The sequence below is a fragment of the Heterodontus francisci genome, chromosome 29 (assembly GCF_036365525.1).
Source record: "Heterodontus francisci isolate sHetFra1 chromosome 29, sHetFra1.hap1, whole genome shotgun sequence".
Lineage (NCBI taxonomy): Eukaryota > Metazoa > Chordata > Chondrichthyes > Heterodontiformes > Heterodontidae > Heterodontus > Heterodontus francisci.
Window position 1 is genome coordinate 31507687 of NC_090399.1, and position 18599 is coordinate 31526285.

The 18599-nt window shown below is 44.8% G+C and overlaps 1 protein-coding gene across 3 annotated transcripts in view; it reads left to right on the plus strand.

Moving 5' to 3' along the window:
• Window positions 1–8533: 8533 nt before the first annotated feature.
• LOC137346238 (ral guanine nucleotide dissociation stimulator-like) overlaps window positions 8534–18599 on the plus strand; it is a 139184-nt gene continuing 129118 nt past the window's right edge. The window contains exons 1-2 of one of the 3 annotated variants that reach the window (XM_068009675.1): window positions 8534–9201; window positions 9949–10905. In XM_068009675.1, the coding sequence (XP_067865776.1) occupies window positions 10789–10905 (117 nt within the window). In that variant the 5' untranslated portion in view covers window positions 8534–9201; window positions 9949–10788. Of the gene's footprint in view, window positions 9202–9547; window positions 9860–9948; window positions 10906–18599 lie in introns of those variants that run through there. The other 2 variants (XM_068009676.1, XM_068009677.1) reach the window with 2 other exon arrangements.

The window sequence follows — 18599 nt, forward strand, 5'->3', positions numbered from 1 at the left end:
AGGCAGCTCACCACCACCTTCTCAAGGGCAATTAGGGATGGACAACAAATGCTGACCTAGCCAGCGAGGCCCACATCCCATGAAGAAATAAAAATAAACCCTTGCTGATATATACCAACTCCGGTTAAGACTTGTGCAGCTCTGTGTCAAATTTTGTCTGATAACCTTCCTGTGAGGCCTTGAGATGTTTTATTATGATAAAGGCGCCATATAAATGCAAGATATTTTTGAGTGGAGTGTGTGAAGGTGGCTATGGAGTGCACATTGTCTCATTGACCCTGCTATCTCAGTGGGTAGCAGTAAACTCTGTGACTTCCCCCATTCTCAGTACAGCTTTCACACTCTCTGCCAGCTGTAAACAGGATGCTCGGAGGAATCTGAAGTTCAACTCTGTGACTTCCTTCAAACTCAGCACCTCAGTCTCGCAACACAAAAATCAACGGCTGGCCCAAAGACACGGAGCGGATCACACTGGGACTCCGGTGCGACACTAAAGAACAAGTCCCTCTTTTATAGGTGTCTTATTACATTGGGCTTATCAAAGGTAATTTAAAGTGATAAGTTTATCTTCCAGTGATCTGGATAACGTGTGCAACACCCAGTTAAACTGGATTCATTCAATTTGATTTAAAGAGACACCACCTCTTCTGCTGAACTAGATTGAATACAATGCAAAAAGCAGAATACTGCAAATACTGGAAATCTGAAATAACAGAAATTGCTGGAAATGCTCAGCAGGTTTGGCAGCTTCAGAGGAGATAGGAACAGAGTTAATGTTTCAGGTTGATGACCTTTCATTAGAATATTTTTATTCATATTATACAACCCAATACATACAGCGACCATGAAATTACTGGTACAGTCGAACACAAGATACCTATTCAGGGAGTGGTCAAAGCTAGACCAGGTCAAGTCCCACTGAGCTTTTGTGTGCTGTATCCTTTATAGTCTTAATATTATTATATCTATTGTAAAGGATGTTGTAACTGGACACTTAGAAAATAATGACATGATTGGGCTGAGTCAACATGGATTTGTGAAAGGGAAATCACGTTTGACAAACCTGGTGGAGTTTTTTGAGGATATTACTTGTAGCATAGATAAAGCAGAACCAGTGGATGTGGTGTATTTGGATTTTCAGAAGTCTTTTGATAAGGTCCCACACAGGAAGTTAGTAAACAAAATTAGAGATACATGGGATTGGGGGGAATATACAGCAATGGATTGAGACTTGGTTAACAGACAGAAAACGGAGAGTAGGAATAAAAGGGTCATTCTCAGGATGGCAGGTTGTTATTTATAAGGTACCACAGGATAAGTGCTTGGGCCACAGCTGTTTACAGTCTATATAAATTATTTGGATGTGGGGATCAAATGTAATTTCCAAATTTTCTGATGACACAAACTACTTGGGGATGTAAGTTGTGAGGAGGTTGCAAGGTGGCTTCAAGGGGACTTGGACAGGCTAATTGAGTGGGCAAGACCATGGCAGATGGAATATAATGCGAATAAGTGTGAAGTTATCCACTTTGGAAAAGAAAAGAAAGGCAGAGTATTAATTAAATGGTGAGAGGTTGGGAAGTGTTGATAACCAAAGGGACCTGGGTGTCCTTATTCATGAGTCGCTAAAAGATAACATGCAAGTGCAGCAAGCAATTAGGAAGGCAAATGGTATGTTAGCGTTCATCGCAAGGGGTTTTGAGGACAGAAGTAAAGAAGTCTTGCTACAATTGTATAGAGCCTTGGTGAGACTGCACAGGGAGTATTGTGTACAATTTTGATTTCCTTATCTAAGGAAGGATATACTTGCCATAGAGGAAGTGTAACGAAGGTTCACCAGACTAATCCCTGGGATGGCAGGACTGTCTTATGAGGAGAGATTGCAGGAACTAGGCCTGACAGCAGCCCTGCCCATACTAACACTAGACATGCCTCCTCATCTTCCTTGGACTGTAAGGTGTTAGCTTTTGAGAAGTAGAAGACCAGCACCCTGGTCCCTGTTTCTCGTCCTTTATGTAATTGACAGATTCACGAATCTATGACCTATCTGACGGATGTTTCTGAATGAATGACAGTACACTGAATACTATGTGCAGTTAACATGGCCATATACTCACCAGAAGGGGCACCATTGTGGAGGTTACACTTGTCAGTTTTGAATCAATTTACTCTAATGATCACGCACATACAGCTACCTGGATGGACAATTTTTGAGTAGTATCAGATGATGCGCCTTGAACCCATTAACATTAAGACTGCAGTCATATGATCACCTTGTGTAATTGTTTTTTCAAAAAATATACTTTATTCATAAAATTTTTGGAAGTACGTTAGATAAGAGCTCAACTTTGACTTTACATAAAGTGCAATACAGTTCACTTTCTTTCAGTACAGTATGTGGCAATCTGAGGTGCCTCACTGCACTTACAATTTGCTGTTTATATTTACAATGTACCTTTATATTTCATGTCAAACATTCTCTGGTGCATACAGCCCAAGGGGTTTTACACAAGTTTCAACCCCTTGGTATACTATGGTGCCCTCCCTTAGATTGTGATCATTTGCAGCATCTGCCCTAAGCTTTCGCGCGTCCCTCAGTGTGTTGTCCTGAACCTTGGAATGTGCCAGTCTGCAACACTCGGTCATGTAATATGTTAGTGCACCAGCAGCTGGCAATGTTGTACCATATAATGCTTCATTCTGGCTGGAAGGTAGGTTTCATTCATTGCTTCCGAATGGCACGTGTGAAAACCTTGCACAATTGTTACAGTTCACTTATGTCTCAGGATATCAGCAATTTTAACCCAGACATGTTGTCTCCAAACTAGGCCATGATACACATGATAAATGACAAGCAGGATACAACTAACTGGTCGATCAAACCTACCCTACAGCCATGCTGCCAGGAGCAGCTGCCCAAACACTTCCTAACACCAATCCCCCTTCCCACCCTGTTGCCAGCAGCCTGGGAGAGACAGAAATCCGGGGGAAATCCCAGGACCAATAAGGGGAAAAAGAAACATGGATAATTCCTTTCCAATCGCCTCAGCAGATCACATGGGCTATTGTGTTAACTGTTAAACCACTACCTTTTACATTACAAAGTTGCAAGGTATTAGCAAAGACGTGAAGGATTTGGTGAATGGACAGAAGAGATTTACTAGAATGGGTCCAGCGATGAGGTTATCACAGTTACATGGATAGACTGGGGTTCTTCTCCTTCGAGCAGAGAAGCCTAAAAGGAGATTTGATGGAGGTGTTTAAATTTATGCAGGGTTTAGAAGGAGTAAATAAAGAGAAGCTTTTTCCAATGGCTGAAGGATCAATAACCAGAGGGCACAGATTGAAGGTGATTGTCAAAAGAACCAGAGGCGACATGAGGAAAAAACATATTTGAGCGGTGAGTGCTCAGGATTTGAAATGCAATGCTTGATAGGGCGGTGGATACAGATTCAATAGTCACCTTCAAAATGGAATTGGATAATAAATGAATGAGAAAAAAATTGCAGGGATATGGAGAAAGATCAGGGAAGTGGTACTAAGGGTCTTCAAAAGAGTTAGCATTGACTTGATGGGCTGAAAGGCCTCTTACTGTGCTGTACTATTCCATGTACTATATTCCCCCTCTGAGACTAAACCAGACTCTTTGCAGCCTTGATGTCATATTTGAGGAGCTTCCAACCATATATTTGTGCCATCACTGAGACTGTCTATTTCCATCTCTACAACATCGCCCGACTTTACCCCTGTCTCAGCTCATCTGCTGCTGAAACCCTCATTCATTCCTTTGTTTGCTCTACATTTGACTATTCCAACACACTCCTGGCTGACCCCCCACATTCTACCCTCCATTAACTTGTGACCATCAAAATTCTGCTGCCCATGTCCCAACTCGCACCAAGTCCCGTTCTCCTATCACCCACTGTGCTCGCTGACCTACATTGGCTCCCAGTGCAGCAATGCCTTGATTTTAAAATTCTCATCCTTGTTTTCAAATTTTTCCATGGCCTCGCTCTTTCCTATCTCTGTAATCTCCTCCAGACCTACAACCCTCCAAGATATCTACGATAGTATTTCTAATTCTGGCCTCTTAAGTATCCCATGCCCAATTTTAATCACTCCACCATTGGTGGCCAGGCCTTCAGCTGCAAAGGCCCCAACCTCTGAAATTCCCTCCCTAAACTGCTCCACCTTTCTACTTTTCTTTCTTTAAGATGGTCCTTAAAAGTAACCTATTTGACCAGGCTTTTGGTCATCTGTTCTCCTATCTTAAGAGTCAGTCCTGTCTCTGAGTGGCAAAGTTCAAGTCCCACTCCAGGATTTTGAGCACAAAAATCTAACCTGACACTCCAGTACAATCCTGAGGGAGTGCTGCACTGTCGGAAGTGCCGTCTTTCAGATGAGATATTAAACCGAGGTCCCATCCTCCTGCTCCGGTGGATGTAAAAGATCCCACAGCCTTATTTCAAACTGTTAAAAGAAGCAAGAGAGGAAATAGCGGAAGGTCTGACCATCATTTTCCAGTCCTCACTGGATACAGGTGTGGTGCCAGAAGATTGGAGAACTGTTAACGTTGTACCTCTGTTTAAAAAGGGAGTGAGGGATAGACCAAATAATTAAGGCCAGTCAGTCTAACCTCAGTAGTGGGAAAATTATTGGAATCTATTCTGAGGGACAGGATAAACTGTCACTTATAAAGGCACAGATTAATCAAGGATAGACAACATGGATTTGTTAAGAGAAGATCTTTGACCAACTTGATCAAATTTTTTAAAGAAATAACAAGGAAGATAAATGAGGGTAGTGCAATTGATGTGGTCTACATGGATTTTAGCAAGGCTTTTTACAAGGTCCCACATGGCAAACTAGTTAAAAAAATAAAATCCCATGGGATCCAGGGAAATGCAACAAGGTGGATACAAAATTGGCTCAGTAGATGGAAACAAAGGGTAATTGTTGATAGCTGTTTTAGCGACTGGAGGGCTGTTTCTGGTGGCATTCCGCAGGGCTCAGTACTGGGTCCCGTGCTTTGTGTGGTATATATTAACGAGTTGGACATAAATGTGAGGGGCATGATCAAGAAGTTTGCAGACGACACAAAGATTGGCAGTGTGGTAGATAGTGAAGAGAACAGCTGTAGGTTACAGGAAGATATTGATGGTATGGTCAGATGGGCAGGAAAGTGGCAAATGGAATTCAACCCGAAGATGTGTTAGGTGATGCATTTGGGCAGGTCAAACAAGGCAAAGGAATACATGATTAATGGGAAAACACTGAGAAGTGTAGAGGAAGTGAGGGACCTTGGAGTGAATGTCCACAGATCCCTGAAGGTAGCAGGACAGGTCGATAAAGTGGTTAAGAAGGCATATGGAACCATTTCCTTTATTAGCCTAGGTATGGAATCTAAGAGCAGGGAGGTTATCCTGGAACTGTACAACTCATTGGTTAGGCCACAACTTGAGTACTGTGTACAGTTCTGGTCACCTCATTACAGAAAGGATGTAATTGCGCTAGAGAGGGTACAGAGGAGATTTATGAGGATGTTGCCAGGACTGGAAAAATGCAGCTATGAGGAAAGATTGGATAGGCTGGGGTTGTTCTCCTTGGAACAGAGAAGGCTGAGGGGCAATCTGATTGAAACATTCAAAATTTTGAGGGGCCTGGATTCTTTTGGGCCTCCTTATCTCGAGAGACAATGGATACGCGCCTGGAGGTGGTCAGTGGTTTGTGAAGCAGCGCCTGGAGTGGCTATAAAGGCCAATTCTGGAGTGACAGGCTCTTCCACAGGTGCTGCAGAGAAATTTGTTTGTTGGGGCTGTTGCACAGTTGGCTCTCCCCTTGCGCCTCTGTCTTTTTTCCTGCCAACTACTAAGTCTCTTCGACTCGCCACAATTTAGCCCTGTCTTTATGGCTGCCCGCCAGCTCTGGCGAATGCTGGCAACTGACTCCCACGACTTGTGATCAATGTCACACGATTTCATGTCGCGTTTGCAGACGTCTTTATAACGGAGACATGGACGGCCGGTGGGTCTGATACCAGTGGCGAGCTCGCTGTACAATGTGTCTTTGGGGATCCTGCCATCTTCCATGCGGCTCACATGGCCAAGCCATCTCAAGCGCCGCTGACTCAGTAGTGTGTATAAGCTGGGGGTGTTGGCCGCTTCAAGGACTTCTGTGTTGGAGATATAGTCCTGCCACCTGATGCCAAGTATTCTCCGAAGGCAGCGAAGATGGAATGAATTGAGACGTCGCTCTTGGCTGGCATACGTTGTCCAGGCCTCGCTGCCGTAGAGCAAGGTACTGAGGACACAGGCCTGATACACTCGGACTTTTGTGTTCCGTGTCAGTGCGCCATTTTCCCACACTCTCTTGGCCAGTCTGGACATAGCAGTGGAAGCCTTACCCATGCGCTTGTTGATTTCTGCATCTAGAGACAGGTTACTGGTGATAGTTGAGCCTAGGTAGGTGAACTCTTGAACCACTTCCAGAGCGTCGTCGCCAATATTGATGGATGGAGCATTTCTGACATCCTGCCCCATGATGTTCGTTTTCTTGAGGCTGATGGTTAGGCCAAATTCATTGCAGGCAGACGCAAACCTGTCGATGAGACTCTGCAGGCATTCTTCAGTGTGAGATGTTAAAGCAGCATCGTCAGCAAAGAGGAGTTCTCTGATGAGGACTTTCCGTACTTTGGACTTCGCTCTTAGACGGGCAAGGTTGAACAACCTGCCCCCTGATCTTGTGTGGAGGAAAATTCCTTCTTCAGAGGATTTGAACGCATGTGAAAGCAGCAGGGAGAAGAAAATCCCAAAAAGTGTGGGTGCGAGAACACAGCCCTGTTTCACACCACTCAGGATAGGAAAGGGCTCTGATGAGGAGCCACCATGTTGAATTGTGCCTTTCATATTGTCATGGAATGAGGTGATGATACTTAGTAGCTTTGGTGGACATCCGATCTTTTCTAGTAGTCTGAAGAGACCACGTCTGCTGACGAGGTCAAAGGCTTTGGTGAGATCAATGAAAGCAATGTAGAGGGGCATCTGTTGTTCACGGCATTTCTCCTGTATCTGACGAAGGGAGAACAGCATGTCAATAGTCGATCTCTCTGCACGAAAGCCACACTGTGCCTCAGGGTAGACGCGCTCGGCCAGCTTCTGGAGCCTGTTCAGAGCGACTCGAGCAAAGACTGGATAGAGTGGAGGTAAAGGGTCTATTCACCTTTGCAGAGAGGTTAGTGACGAAGGGGCATAGATTTAAAGTGATTGGTAGAAAAATTAGAGGGGAGATGAAGAAAAACTTGTTCACCCAGAGGGTGATGGGGGTCTAGAACTCACTGCCTGACAGGGTAATTGAGGCAGAAACCCACAACTCATTCAAAAGGAGTCTGGATATGCACCTCAAATGCCGTAATCTGTAGAGCTACGGACCAAATGCTGGGATTAGAATAAGTGGATCGTTTTTTGGCTGGCACAGACGCAATGGGCCAAGTGGCCTCTTTCAGTGCCTTAAGCATTGTATGATTCTATGATTCAAAGAAGAGCAGGGGAGTTATCCCTGGTGTAATAAAAACAAGAAATGCTGGAAATACTCAGCAGGTCTGGCAGCATCTGTGGAGAGAGAAGCAGAGTTAACATTTCAGGTCAGTGACCCTTCATCAGAACGCTGGACAATATTTATCCCTCAATCAACATCACAAAAAAACTATATTATCTGACCGTTATCACATTGCTGTTTGGGGAGCTTGCTGTGTGTGAATTGGTTGCTGTGTTGCCTATATTGAGACAGTGACTGCACTTCAAAAGTACTTCATTGGCTGTAAAGCACTTTGAGACAGTGGATTGTTGTGAAAAGGGCACTAAAAATGCAAATCTTTGCTGATGTGGCTCGGTTCCTAATTTTGCAATGGAACGCTCTTGTGAAACACTTTGGGGGCCGTTTTATTGCTTTAAAGCCGCTATGTAAATTTAAGTTGTTGTTGTTGTTGAAGAGCAGCGCTGCCCATTGTAACAGTACAACCTTATATTTTAACACTTGTTAAAACAGTCCTTTCCGTTCTTGCACTCTATCAGGCGTGTTCAGCAGCTTATTGGTGCTTTGTGCACAAACAGTGGCGCAGTGGTTAGCACCGCAGCCTTACAGCTCCAGCGACCTGGGTTCAATTCTGGGTACCTCCTGTGTGGAGTTTGCAAGTTCTCCCTGTGTCTGCGTGGGTTTTCTCCTGGTGCTCCGGTTTCCTCCCACATGCCAAAGACTTGCAGGTTGCTAGGTAAATTGGCCATTATAAATTGCCCCTAGTATAGGTAGGTGGTAGGGAAACATAGGGACAGGTGGAGATGTGGTAGGAATATGGGATTAGTGTAGGATTAGTATAAATGGGTGGTTGATGGTCGGCACAGACTCGGTGGGCCGAAGAGCCTGTTTCAGTGCTGTATAACTAAACTAAAACACACACGCACTCTATTCTGCAGTGTCCAATGCAAAGTGCGATCCAGTCCGGGCTTTAGCAGAAGCTGGTCAGTCCCATTCTCTCACTGAGCCTCAGTGAATATTGATTCAAGAAGGAGGAAGGACGGAGGATAAGCGGGCCAGCTGTAAATGCATGGAGCTGGAGCAAAGCAGAAGAGGAGGAGGAAGAGAAGAGTTGTGCAAAGTCAGCCAGAGGGGGAGAGCAGGCTGCAGCTGGGATGGGTGCCAGCTCAGACCGTGGGTTGTGTGATCCAGGGAACACGCTGAGCCGCATTGATGCAAACCTGCAAAGGGACTGAAACGGCTGGGCAGTTGTGGAATTAAAGCAGCATTTTTCAAATGCAGTCTCCCCCCCTCCCCCTCCCTCCCTCCTGACTGACAGCCTGATTGAGACAGCTCCATCGAGATCTTTCAAGTATCTTAGCCGTCAGCTGGGATCGGAAAGGGGAGTTGACTCTGTCCTGCTCTCTCCACCCACCTCAGTTCCAGCTGCCTTTTTCCTTTGCTGACTCTTTTGACAGCCCTGGGGTTTGCAGCGGGTGAGTCCTTCTCTTGTCTCTGCAACAACAAACAACAACAAAAAAAGGCAGCTCCTCACCTTTCCGCAAACCTCCTCGCTGGGATCTTCCCGTTCTTTCCTGGGCAGGGTCATTCAATTCTGGTGGGGACTGCCACTGAATGGGGCACCGCGGATTTCATGCTTGGCAGTTAGCAGTTGGTTGTTCCCTGTGTTGCGTAAGTATCTGGAGTGTGAACAAGCTGCAGATGGACACCATTGTATATGTGGAATGTAACTGTGAAAAAAAAAAGCTGCAGCCACTGTGCAATGCCAGATCACCTTGGAACCGGTGCAGCGTTCACTCATTGCCTGCACGCTGCATGAGCCCCTGATGGAAAATTTACCCCCAATCTCCCCTCCCTCACTCTCATTGCTAAAAGTGCCCTTTCCTTCTCGTACACACTTTTTACTTTTGGTTCTCTGAATCCTTCAAAGTGAAACAGCTTTCTGCATTTTCTTTCAGATTTCCAGCATCCGCAGTATTTTGCTTTTATTTTAGTGTTTAATTCACTGCCACTTCTCTTCCAGGAATGCCTACCTTGAAGAAGTTCTGCTCTTCTCTCCGACCAGTTCCGATGAAGGGTCGCTGACCCGAAACGTTAACTCTGCTTCTCTTTCCACAGATGCTGCCAGACCTGCTGAGTGGTTCCAGCATTTCTTGTTTTTATTTCTGCATTTTCTTTTTGGACTGGCGAATGCTCAGTGCTGTCTGACTGCAGAGTGCCGCCTGTCTGCTCCTAGTTTATTTATCTGCCTGTCCATTGGAGGTGGGCAGATTGTAAGAGCTGGAGAGAAGGACATTAAAGGAAAGAATTGGGCAGTATTTTTGAAGGGGTATGTTTGATTTCTTGTCTTTTGTGAGTGAATATGTGAATTGCAATGAGTTAGTAAACTGTTCTATCTTTCTCTTTCTCTCCTCGTAGGACTCAACGCCATTTGAAGCTCAGTTTGACTCCAGGACTTTGAAGATAAATAGGTTTGATTCTGACTGGAGGTCAACTAATGCAGAACTACACACACTGTGGATAATGGGCTCCTGCATCTGCTGAAAGCGCAGGTCCTGACTGCTTGCTTCTGATATTTGCGTTGATAAGGAGGTGCCTGCTGTTGCCATGGGGACTCGGCAACCTAGGCAGGGTTGACCGGTTAGTTGGCTTTTTCTCCTTTTGATCTGCAGGCCCCTGTGATTGTAATTGTGACCTGGTTCTTGGCTGGATCACATCTATAAATCTCTCCCCAGAAAACAAAGCACAGGCTCAGGTTTCCTTGGCCGGTCGCTGGAGGGAAAACTGGAACAGTGTGGTCAGATCTGGAGATGTTCCCGAACTGGTGGGTGCCCAAGGACTGACTTCGCCATTCCATTGCGTGTTTTCTTTCTCCTGAAGCAGGTTTATTTTCCCCCAGTGTCGCAGTTTGGATCGTTGGTGGAAACGGGGGAGGTTGTTGCACAGGACCCAGTCTTAACCATCTCCAGGAGGTCGCTCACTTTACCAGGGGCGTGGTGGCGACTTTGTCAGAGTCAATGAGGAAACTTCCCTTCTCGTCACAGTGAAGGACCTCACATCAGAAATTGTAGCTCATTGGGGCTGTATCCAGAAGAATCTTTCTCCCATCGTGTTACCCCCGCAACCGCGCCACGCCCCCCCCCCCCCCGCCCCCACCAACCACCATCTACCGTCCTCCAGGCTTGGTCTGAGCCGTAAGGCCCCAAAAATCCCTGCCGCCCTTCCTGTCACAGATGCTTCCAGGAAGGAGGAACTGTGATGCTTCCTCGGACAGTTCGTCATATCCTGGACGGAGTCAGGCTGGAACTTTCAGGAGAAGCTAATGTCATCCTAAGTGGCTACAGAGCCAAGGACCCAGATGTGGATTCGCCACTGGTAGGTCGAGATGTTCTCTATCATTATGTACTTTATTGGTCTTATTACTTCATACTATTGATGGGCCAGTCTGACCATTTTTCTCGAATCAGATTTACTCATTTCTGGCAAGGAGTAAGAATTGGTTAATGGACAGAAAATAGAGAGTAGGAATAAACGGGCCAATCTCAGGTTGGCAGGCTTTTACATGTGGGGTACGGCAAAGATCAGTGCTTGGGCCACCTCTGTTTCCAATCTCTATCAATAATTTGGATGTGGGGACCAAATGTATTATTTCCAAGTTTGCTGATGACACAAAACTAGTTGGGAATGTGAGTTCTGAGGAGGATGCAATGAGGCTTCAAGGGAATTTAGACAGACTAATTGAGTGGGCAAGAACATGGCAGATGGAATATAATGTGGAAAAAATGTGAAGTTATCCACTTTGGTAGGAGAAACAGAAATGCAGAGTATTTCTTAAATGGTGAGAGATTGGGAAGTATTCATGTCCGAAGGGACCTGTGTGTCCTTGTTCATGAGTCACTGAAAGATAACATGTTGGTGCAGCTAGCAATTGGGAATGCAAATGGTCTGTTGGCCTTTATTGCAAGAGGATTCGAGTACAGGAGTAAAGATGTCTTGCTGCAATTGTATAGAGCCTTGGTGAGACTGCACCTGAAGTATTGCGTACAGTTTTGGTCTCCTTACCTAAGGAAGGATATTCTTGCCATAGAGGGAGAGCAATAAAGGTTCACCAGACTGATCCCTGGGATGGTGGAATCACCTTATCAGAAGAGATTGAGGAAACTGGTTCTATATTCTCTAGAGTTCAAAAGAAGGAGAGGTGATCTCATTGAAACCTACAAAATACTTATAGGGCTTGACAGAGTAAATACAGGAAGGATGTTTCCCCTGGCTGGGGAGTCAAGAACCAAAGGACACAGTCTCAGAATAAGAGGTAGGCTATTTAATACTGAGATGAAGAAGAACTTCTTCACTCAGAGGGTGGTGAATCTTTGGAATTCTCTACCCCAGATGGTTGTAGAGGCTCTGTCATTAAGCATGTTCAAGACAGAGATCGATAGGTTTCTGGATATTAAAGATATCAAGGGATATGGGGATAGTCCGGGAAAATGGCATTGAGATAGAAGATCAGCTGTGAGCTAGTTGAATGGCAGAGCCGGCTCAAGGGGCTGAATGGCCTCCTCCTGCTACTATTTCCTATGTTCCTAACCCATATAGTGTGATTGAACGCCAATGAACGATGGAATGATGTCGTCTTCTTTTAGTGTTAATGTGTGCACAGCCAACAGTAAGACTTATCAGTGAATTGCAGTGCCAATATTTCTGAAAATCAGCAGCAAACCTCTCCCCACCCACCACGCCCCCACCAGCCCGCTCTTGTTCTTTAGCCAAGTTAAATTGTTCTTTGTAAAACCCAATGGCCCCAATATGCCTGGGCTTGGGCACTGGGGTGGAAATCGATGTTGGGGGGGGTGGTGTTACCTCGGAATTTGAGACCCCGTTTTTATTAAACACCAGTGGGATCTAGGTGGGTGTGTCTTGCAGTGACACTACTCCCCTCTGCCCCCCCAGGTTCACCTCGAGAACTGTATGAGGGAGAAAGGAATAGAAGGCTATCTTGATAGAGTGTGATGTAAAGGGGTGGGAGGAGGCTCGTGTGGTGTGTGAATGCCAGCATGGACCAATTGGGCTGAATGGCCTGCTTCTGGGCTGTGAATTCATTTTAGTTCTGTTGTAAAATCATCAGCTTGCATTTATACAGGCCCTTTACTGCAGGAAAATGTCTCGAGCCACTCATGTTACAGTGGCTAATCCACAAAGTGGAAGGGGTGACTGAAAGCTTGTTCAAAGAGGTAGGTTTAAAGAAGGAAAGACTTGTATTTATATAGCACCTTGCACAACCTCAGGTAGTCCCAAAGTGCTTGACAGCCACATTTTCAGGGGTGCTTTCTCAGGCAGCTCGTCATCCTGTTGCAATGCAGCCACTTTGGGCACTGCAATGAGATAATGACTATTAGTTAATGATATTGATTGAGGGATAAATATTTGCCAGGGCACCAAGGAGAACTCCCCTGCTCGTCTGTGAAATAGTACCATGGGATGATTTACATCCACTTGAGAGAGCAGACAGGGCCTCGGTTTAACATCCCATCTGAATGACGGCATCTTTAACATTGCAGCATTTTCTCAGTACTGCAGTGGAGTATCAGCCTTTTCTTTTCCCCAAATATGCTTTATTCATAAAGTTTGTAAAAATACATTATATAATTCAAATTTGACATTACATGAAGTGCAATGCTGATCAGTTTCTTTCAATACAGTACATGAGGTGCCTCAGTAGAGTTTGCCATTTCAGGTTATATTTACAATATACATTTATATTCCATGTCAAACATTTTCTGTTGCATTCAGCCCGAAGGGTTTTACAGGGGTTCCAGATTCTCGGTGTACTATGGGAGGAGAGCCTTACACAGTGGCCTTTCCCCACTGATCCTTTGTGACAGCTGCCCCAAGCTTTAGTGCGTCCCTCAGCACGTAGTCCTGGGCCTTGGAATGTGCCAGTCTGCAACACTCGGTCATTGACAGCTCTTTGCATTGGAAGATCAGCAAGTTTTGGGCAGACCAAGGAGTGTCTTTCACCGAGTTGATGGTCTTCCAGCAGCAGTTGATGTTTATCTTGGTGTATGTGTGTCTGGGAACAGCCTGTAGAGCCGAGGTTTTATGCTCAAGTCCCTGGGTTGGAGCTTGAACTCAGAATCTTGTGACTCAGAAGTGAGAGTGCTAACGACTGAAGCACATTAAAGGAGGGGAAGCAGGTCACGAGATGGGGGGTATAGGGAGGGAATTGCAGAGTGTGAGCCCAGGTAGTTGAAGGCATGGCTTCAAACTGTGAGGCAAAGAGAGTGAGGGGGAAATACACTGGAGACCTGCACCAGAGAAACAGAGCATTGGGGAAGGGGCTTGTCGCACCTAGAATTAAGCATGGTGAGGCCATGGAGGGACTTCAGCACACCAGTGAGAATTTAAAATTTGACACTTTGTTGTTTGGGAGCCTAGGCAGTTCAGCAAAGGCCTGGGTAATGAGCGGGACAGACCTGATGTGGGACTGAAAACAGGCAGCAGCAGAGTTTTGGATGAGCTGAAGATTGCTGAGGGTTGGGGGAGGGGAGGCCGACCAGGGAACCTGAACAGTTGAGTCTGGAGGTGGCAAAGGCGTGGTTGAGGGTTTCAGTGACAGATGGGCTGAGGTAAGGGAAGAGGAAGAGGAGGAGGAGAAGGAGGACGATGTTATGTAGTCAATCTCAGTGATGGAGAGGCTGTGGGGAGCTGAGAGTCAGCTTGTGGTTGAATAGGACGCTGAGGTTGCAGACATGAGGGAGATGTGAGGTGACCAAGAATCCACAGAACAGATCGTGGAGAATGAAAAAGTCATGAAGGGAATATAATTAAAACAGAAAGTGCTGGAAATGCTCAGCAGGTCTGGCAGCATCTGTGGAGAGAGAAACAGAGTTAATGTTTCAGGTCTGTGATCTTTCATCAGGGAATATAATCAGTTAGACGTGGATTATATAATGTTAAAGTCAGTAACCAGAGGACACAGACTTAAGGTGATTTGCTAATGAACTGGCATGGGGGTGTGGTTGGGGGGGTGGTGCGGGTAGATGAGGAGAATTGTTTTACGCAGCGAGCTGTTGTGATCTGGAATGCACTGCCTGAAAGGTTGGTAAAAGCAGATTGAAGAATAATTTTCAAAAGGGAATTGGATAAGTACTCGAGGGGGAAATGTTGCAGGGCTAATTAGATAACTCTTTCAAAGAGCCAGCACGATAATGGGCTGAATGGCCTCCTTCTGTGCTGCATCATTCTATGATTGTATCCCGATGTACACTTCCAGTGTGGAGCTTCACCTGCAGGAAGTACCTACTAGGTCGCATTTATTAAAATTGGCAGATGCAAATCACAGCTTTGCATGTGCATTTTCCTGGCAGGCTGGGACCTGCATGCAAAATACACAAGCAGAAAATGAACCATTTAATTTCCACTGGCAATCCACTGCACAGTGAGATCACTCCCTTAATGCATTGCTTTTAAACAGATTGCCAGCTGTTTTTAACTAGGGCAATGATTTGGGATGTCCTCCGGCTGCCCATCACAAAGGATGGAATTCCGCAAGCTTACCTGCGCCCGATGTGGAAGGTGATGTAGGGAGCTCGTGTGTCCTGCAGTGAACAGTGAGTAGTTTACTACCCTGGAAACAGTAACTCCAGGCCGTAACAGACAAATGACACTCCTGCAGATTGTGCATCCTCGGCTATAAATTGCACATCAGGTTTACATTGAGGGGTAGAGTTAGCAGAAGGCAGAATTCAAAACTCTGAAGCTAAAGAAGGAATGCCACTGTGATTGTCACTTTGGATTATTGACTCAGATCTCTAGAAGCGGAACTTAAAATGACAGATTTCTGACTTTCTTTCCATATATAAGATTTTTCAATATATTATCGACAGATATCAAATAGCTTAGAAAATAGCACACAAATATTTAACACACTTTTAGGGAAATTACATTGTCAGCTCTATGAAGTGTTAAATCATTTATTTTCAGACCACGAACATTTAGTGCAAATGCTTTTAATTGTGCATCAAGTGATACCACACGCTGTCATTTCTAAGCAGCTGTGGTTTTATTTTTTAAAGGGAAGTTTAGGGGACAGGCACTTACTGTGTATGTACTTTTCTTTCAAAAAAAATAAATATTTACCTTACGTAAGGATTAATTCTGTTTAATGTCAAGAGGTGGTTCCTGGATGGTGCCACTTAATTTGTTGTGAGGAAATAAGTATGAAATTATATAGCACGAAATTCACGCTGACAATCAGCCTTTTCTCTTTCAATGCTTTACCAGTTTCACCACATTGAAGATTCATGCTCACTTCACTATAACATGCATCTCTTCATGACTGCACCAAGAAAAATGGCACTTGCTATCGACATGAAATTAATTTTTAGTTGGTAAATAGTTATGTTGTATAAAAGCTGCTGACTCTAACAGGGAGATGATAATTGTGTGGGCATGTGTTCTCCTATAATTTCCTTCCCCTTTAAATTATAGGAACAGTGGAGGCCATTCAGCCCCACAAGCCTGTTCTGCCATTCAATTAGATTATAGCCAATCTGGTATCCCAATTCCATCTATCATTAATACCCTGGCCTAACAAAAATGTGTGGAGGTCGGTTGTGAAAATTGACTTCCTGAGCCTCAACAGCATTTTGGGGAAAATTTCCAGTACGCTCTGATTGGAAAAAAAATACTTCTTCATTTCACTCCGGTACGCCCGAGCTCTAATTCTCAGATTTAAACCTTGATCTGTGTCTGCCTTATCAAATACCTTTTATCATTTTATACACCTCAATTTGGTCATCCCTCAACCTTCAAAACTCAAAGGAATACAAGCCTTATCTATACAACTGGTCCTCATAAAGTAACCTGTGTAACCCCAGTATCATTCTGATGAATCCGTGTTGCACCCTCTGTCTATCCTTCCTAAGGTGCGGTGCCCAGAACTGACCACAATATCCAGATGGGATCTGAACAAGACTCTGCACAACTGAAGCTTCACTTCCTCCCCTTTGTAATCCAGTTCCTTTGAGATTCTATTATTCTGTCCGCCTTTTTGATCAGTATTAGGCTTTAGTTATCCACTTATTACTCCTTGGACGGGAAACTCTGATTACAAGCTCTCCTCGCAGAAATGACTTCTTATTTTTTAAAAGAACGTTCAGCCTCTCCTTGACATTGCTTCACGTTTGCTGAGTCTCAGTCCTTTTTCCTTCATTCAGCATCGGATGACTAACAGTCTGTGGGAGGGAGAGGGAGGAGGGGAAGGGAGATGCCGTGCTGGATCCTGCAGCGAGGATTATGAGAGATTGCAAACAAGTTCATCAACAGGATGAAGGCCCATTGGTTGATGGAGCTAATCGACTTGAGTTGTTTGTTTCTCCCAACGAGAAATGGCAGGGTCGTCAAGCGGCTACTTAACCAATGAACACCAGTAACCTCCCAGTTCACCATGAGTGCACACAGAGTCAGAATCATGCGGTCTTGTGGCATAGGCAGAGGCTATTCCACCCATCATGCCTGCACTGGCTCTTTGACAGAGCTACACAGTTAGTTCCACTCCTCTACTCTTCCCCCATAGTCCTGCAAATATTTCCTTTTCAAGTGTCATGAAAACCCCACCTGCCAAGAATGAGGCATATTAATTTCAGCATATGGAACATTAATTTTAAACTGTTGCTGGACTGAAAAGATGACTTGTTTAAAGAGATCACAGCAGTGGCTGGGAACATTTGCATTATAAGACACAGTTGCCTGGAGGAGACAATGGAACTTTGCCTGATCCAATTAACCCAAATGGATTTTGCTCACTAGACATTGAATGTGTAACAAGCCAGCTTTCCATCCCCCCACACTGAGGATGTCAGCTAAGATGGAGAATCCACAAAAACTGCAGGAGAGTTTGTTGAAAAAAACCTACTCACATGAGCAACCTGCTGGCCCAGGGGTTTTGAGTTGTATTCACAGAACAGTTTGAAGACAGAGACTGCAATTTGCAGACAACAGAGAAGGAAGGTCTCTCTCTCTCTCCCTCTCACGCAAACACGGGGACCCATGGAAGAAACTAAGCCAAGACAGGAAACCATCGAAACAAGTTCAAAAGTGTTCTGGGCCCCAACGAGATGGCAAGATTTAACTGCAAGCAAAGACTTTACATTGAACTCAATAGACAGTAAATAAACTCCAGCGATTGCTTCAAACCTTTCCCCTTGATTCTTTCACCTTTTCTGTCTCTGCGCATGTGTGTTCATCGCGTATGCACGCAAGCGTGGTCGCGTTGCATATTTTTAGTAGTTTTAACCAAATGAGAGCTTTAAGGTTAATGAACCTACACCTTTCTTGTTTAAATCTAAGAAAACCTGTCTGGTTGATTTCTTTGCCTTACAATTGGAGAACAGTGAACAAGGATTCACTGAGGGGAAGCTAAAAACACAGTGTTTTTAAAATTAAACCCTGTTACGGTCAAACCAGGAAAAAGCTGAGAGGGAAGCCCCAGACCCCGTTCTCACCTGGTCATAGCACAAGTATATATCCAATTCCATTTTTAAAGTTACTGTTGAATCTGCTTCCATCAGCCTTTCAGGCAGCGCATTCTAGGCCATTACAACTGGCTGCCGAAATGAATATCTCCTGCTCTCCCCTTTGATTCTGTCGCCAATTATCTTAAGTCTGTGTTCGCTGATTACTGACTGGAAGTAGGCTCTCCCTATCTATTCTGTCAAAACGCCTTCACCATTTCAATTACAAAGTTGTGGGGCTACATTCTTACAACCAATGAGATCAGTGATGTCGTGAGAAACAATATAGGCACTGGAGATCAAGACGTAGAATCAGTCTGAGTAGAAATAAGAAATAGCAAGGGAACGAAGTCCCTGGTGGGAGTGATCTATAGGTCCCCAAACAGTAGTTCGCAGTGGGGCACAGTATAAACCAGGAAATACTGGGGGCTTGTAAGAAAAGTATGGAAATAATCATGGGTGATTTTAATATGCATATGGACTGGATTAATCAAATTGGCAAAGGTAGCCTTGAGGGAGAGTTCATTGAATGTATTAGAGATTGTTTTTTGGAGC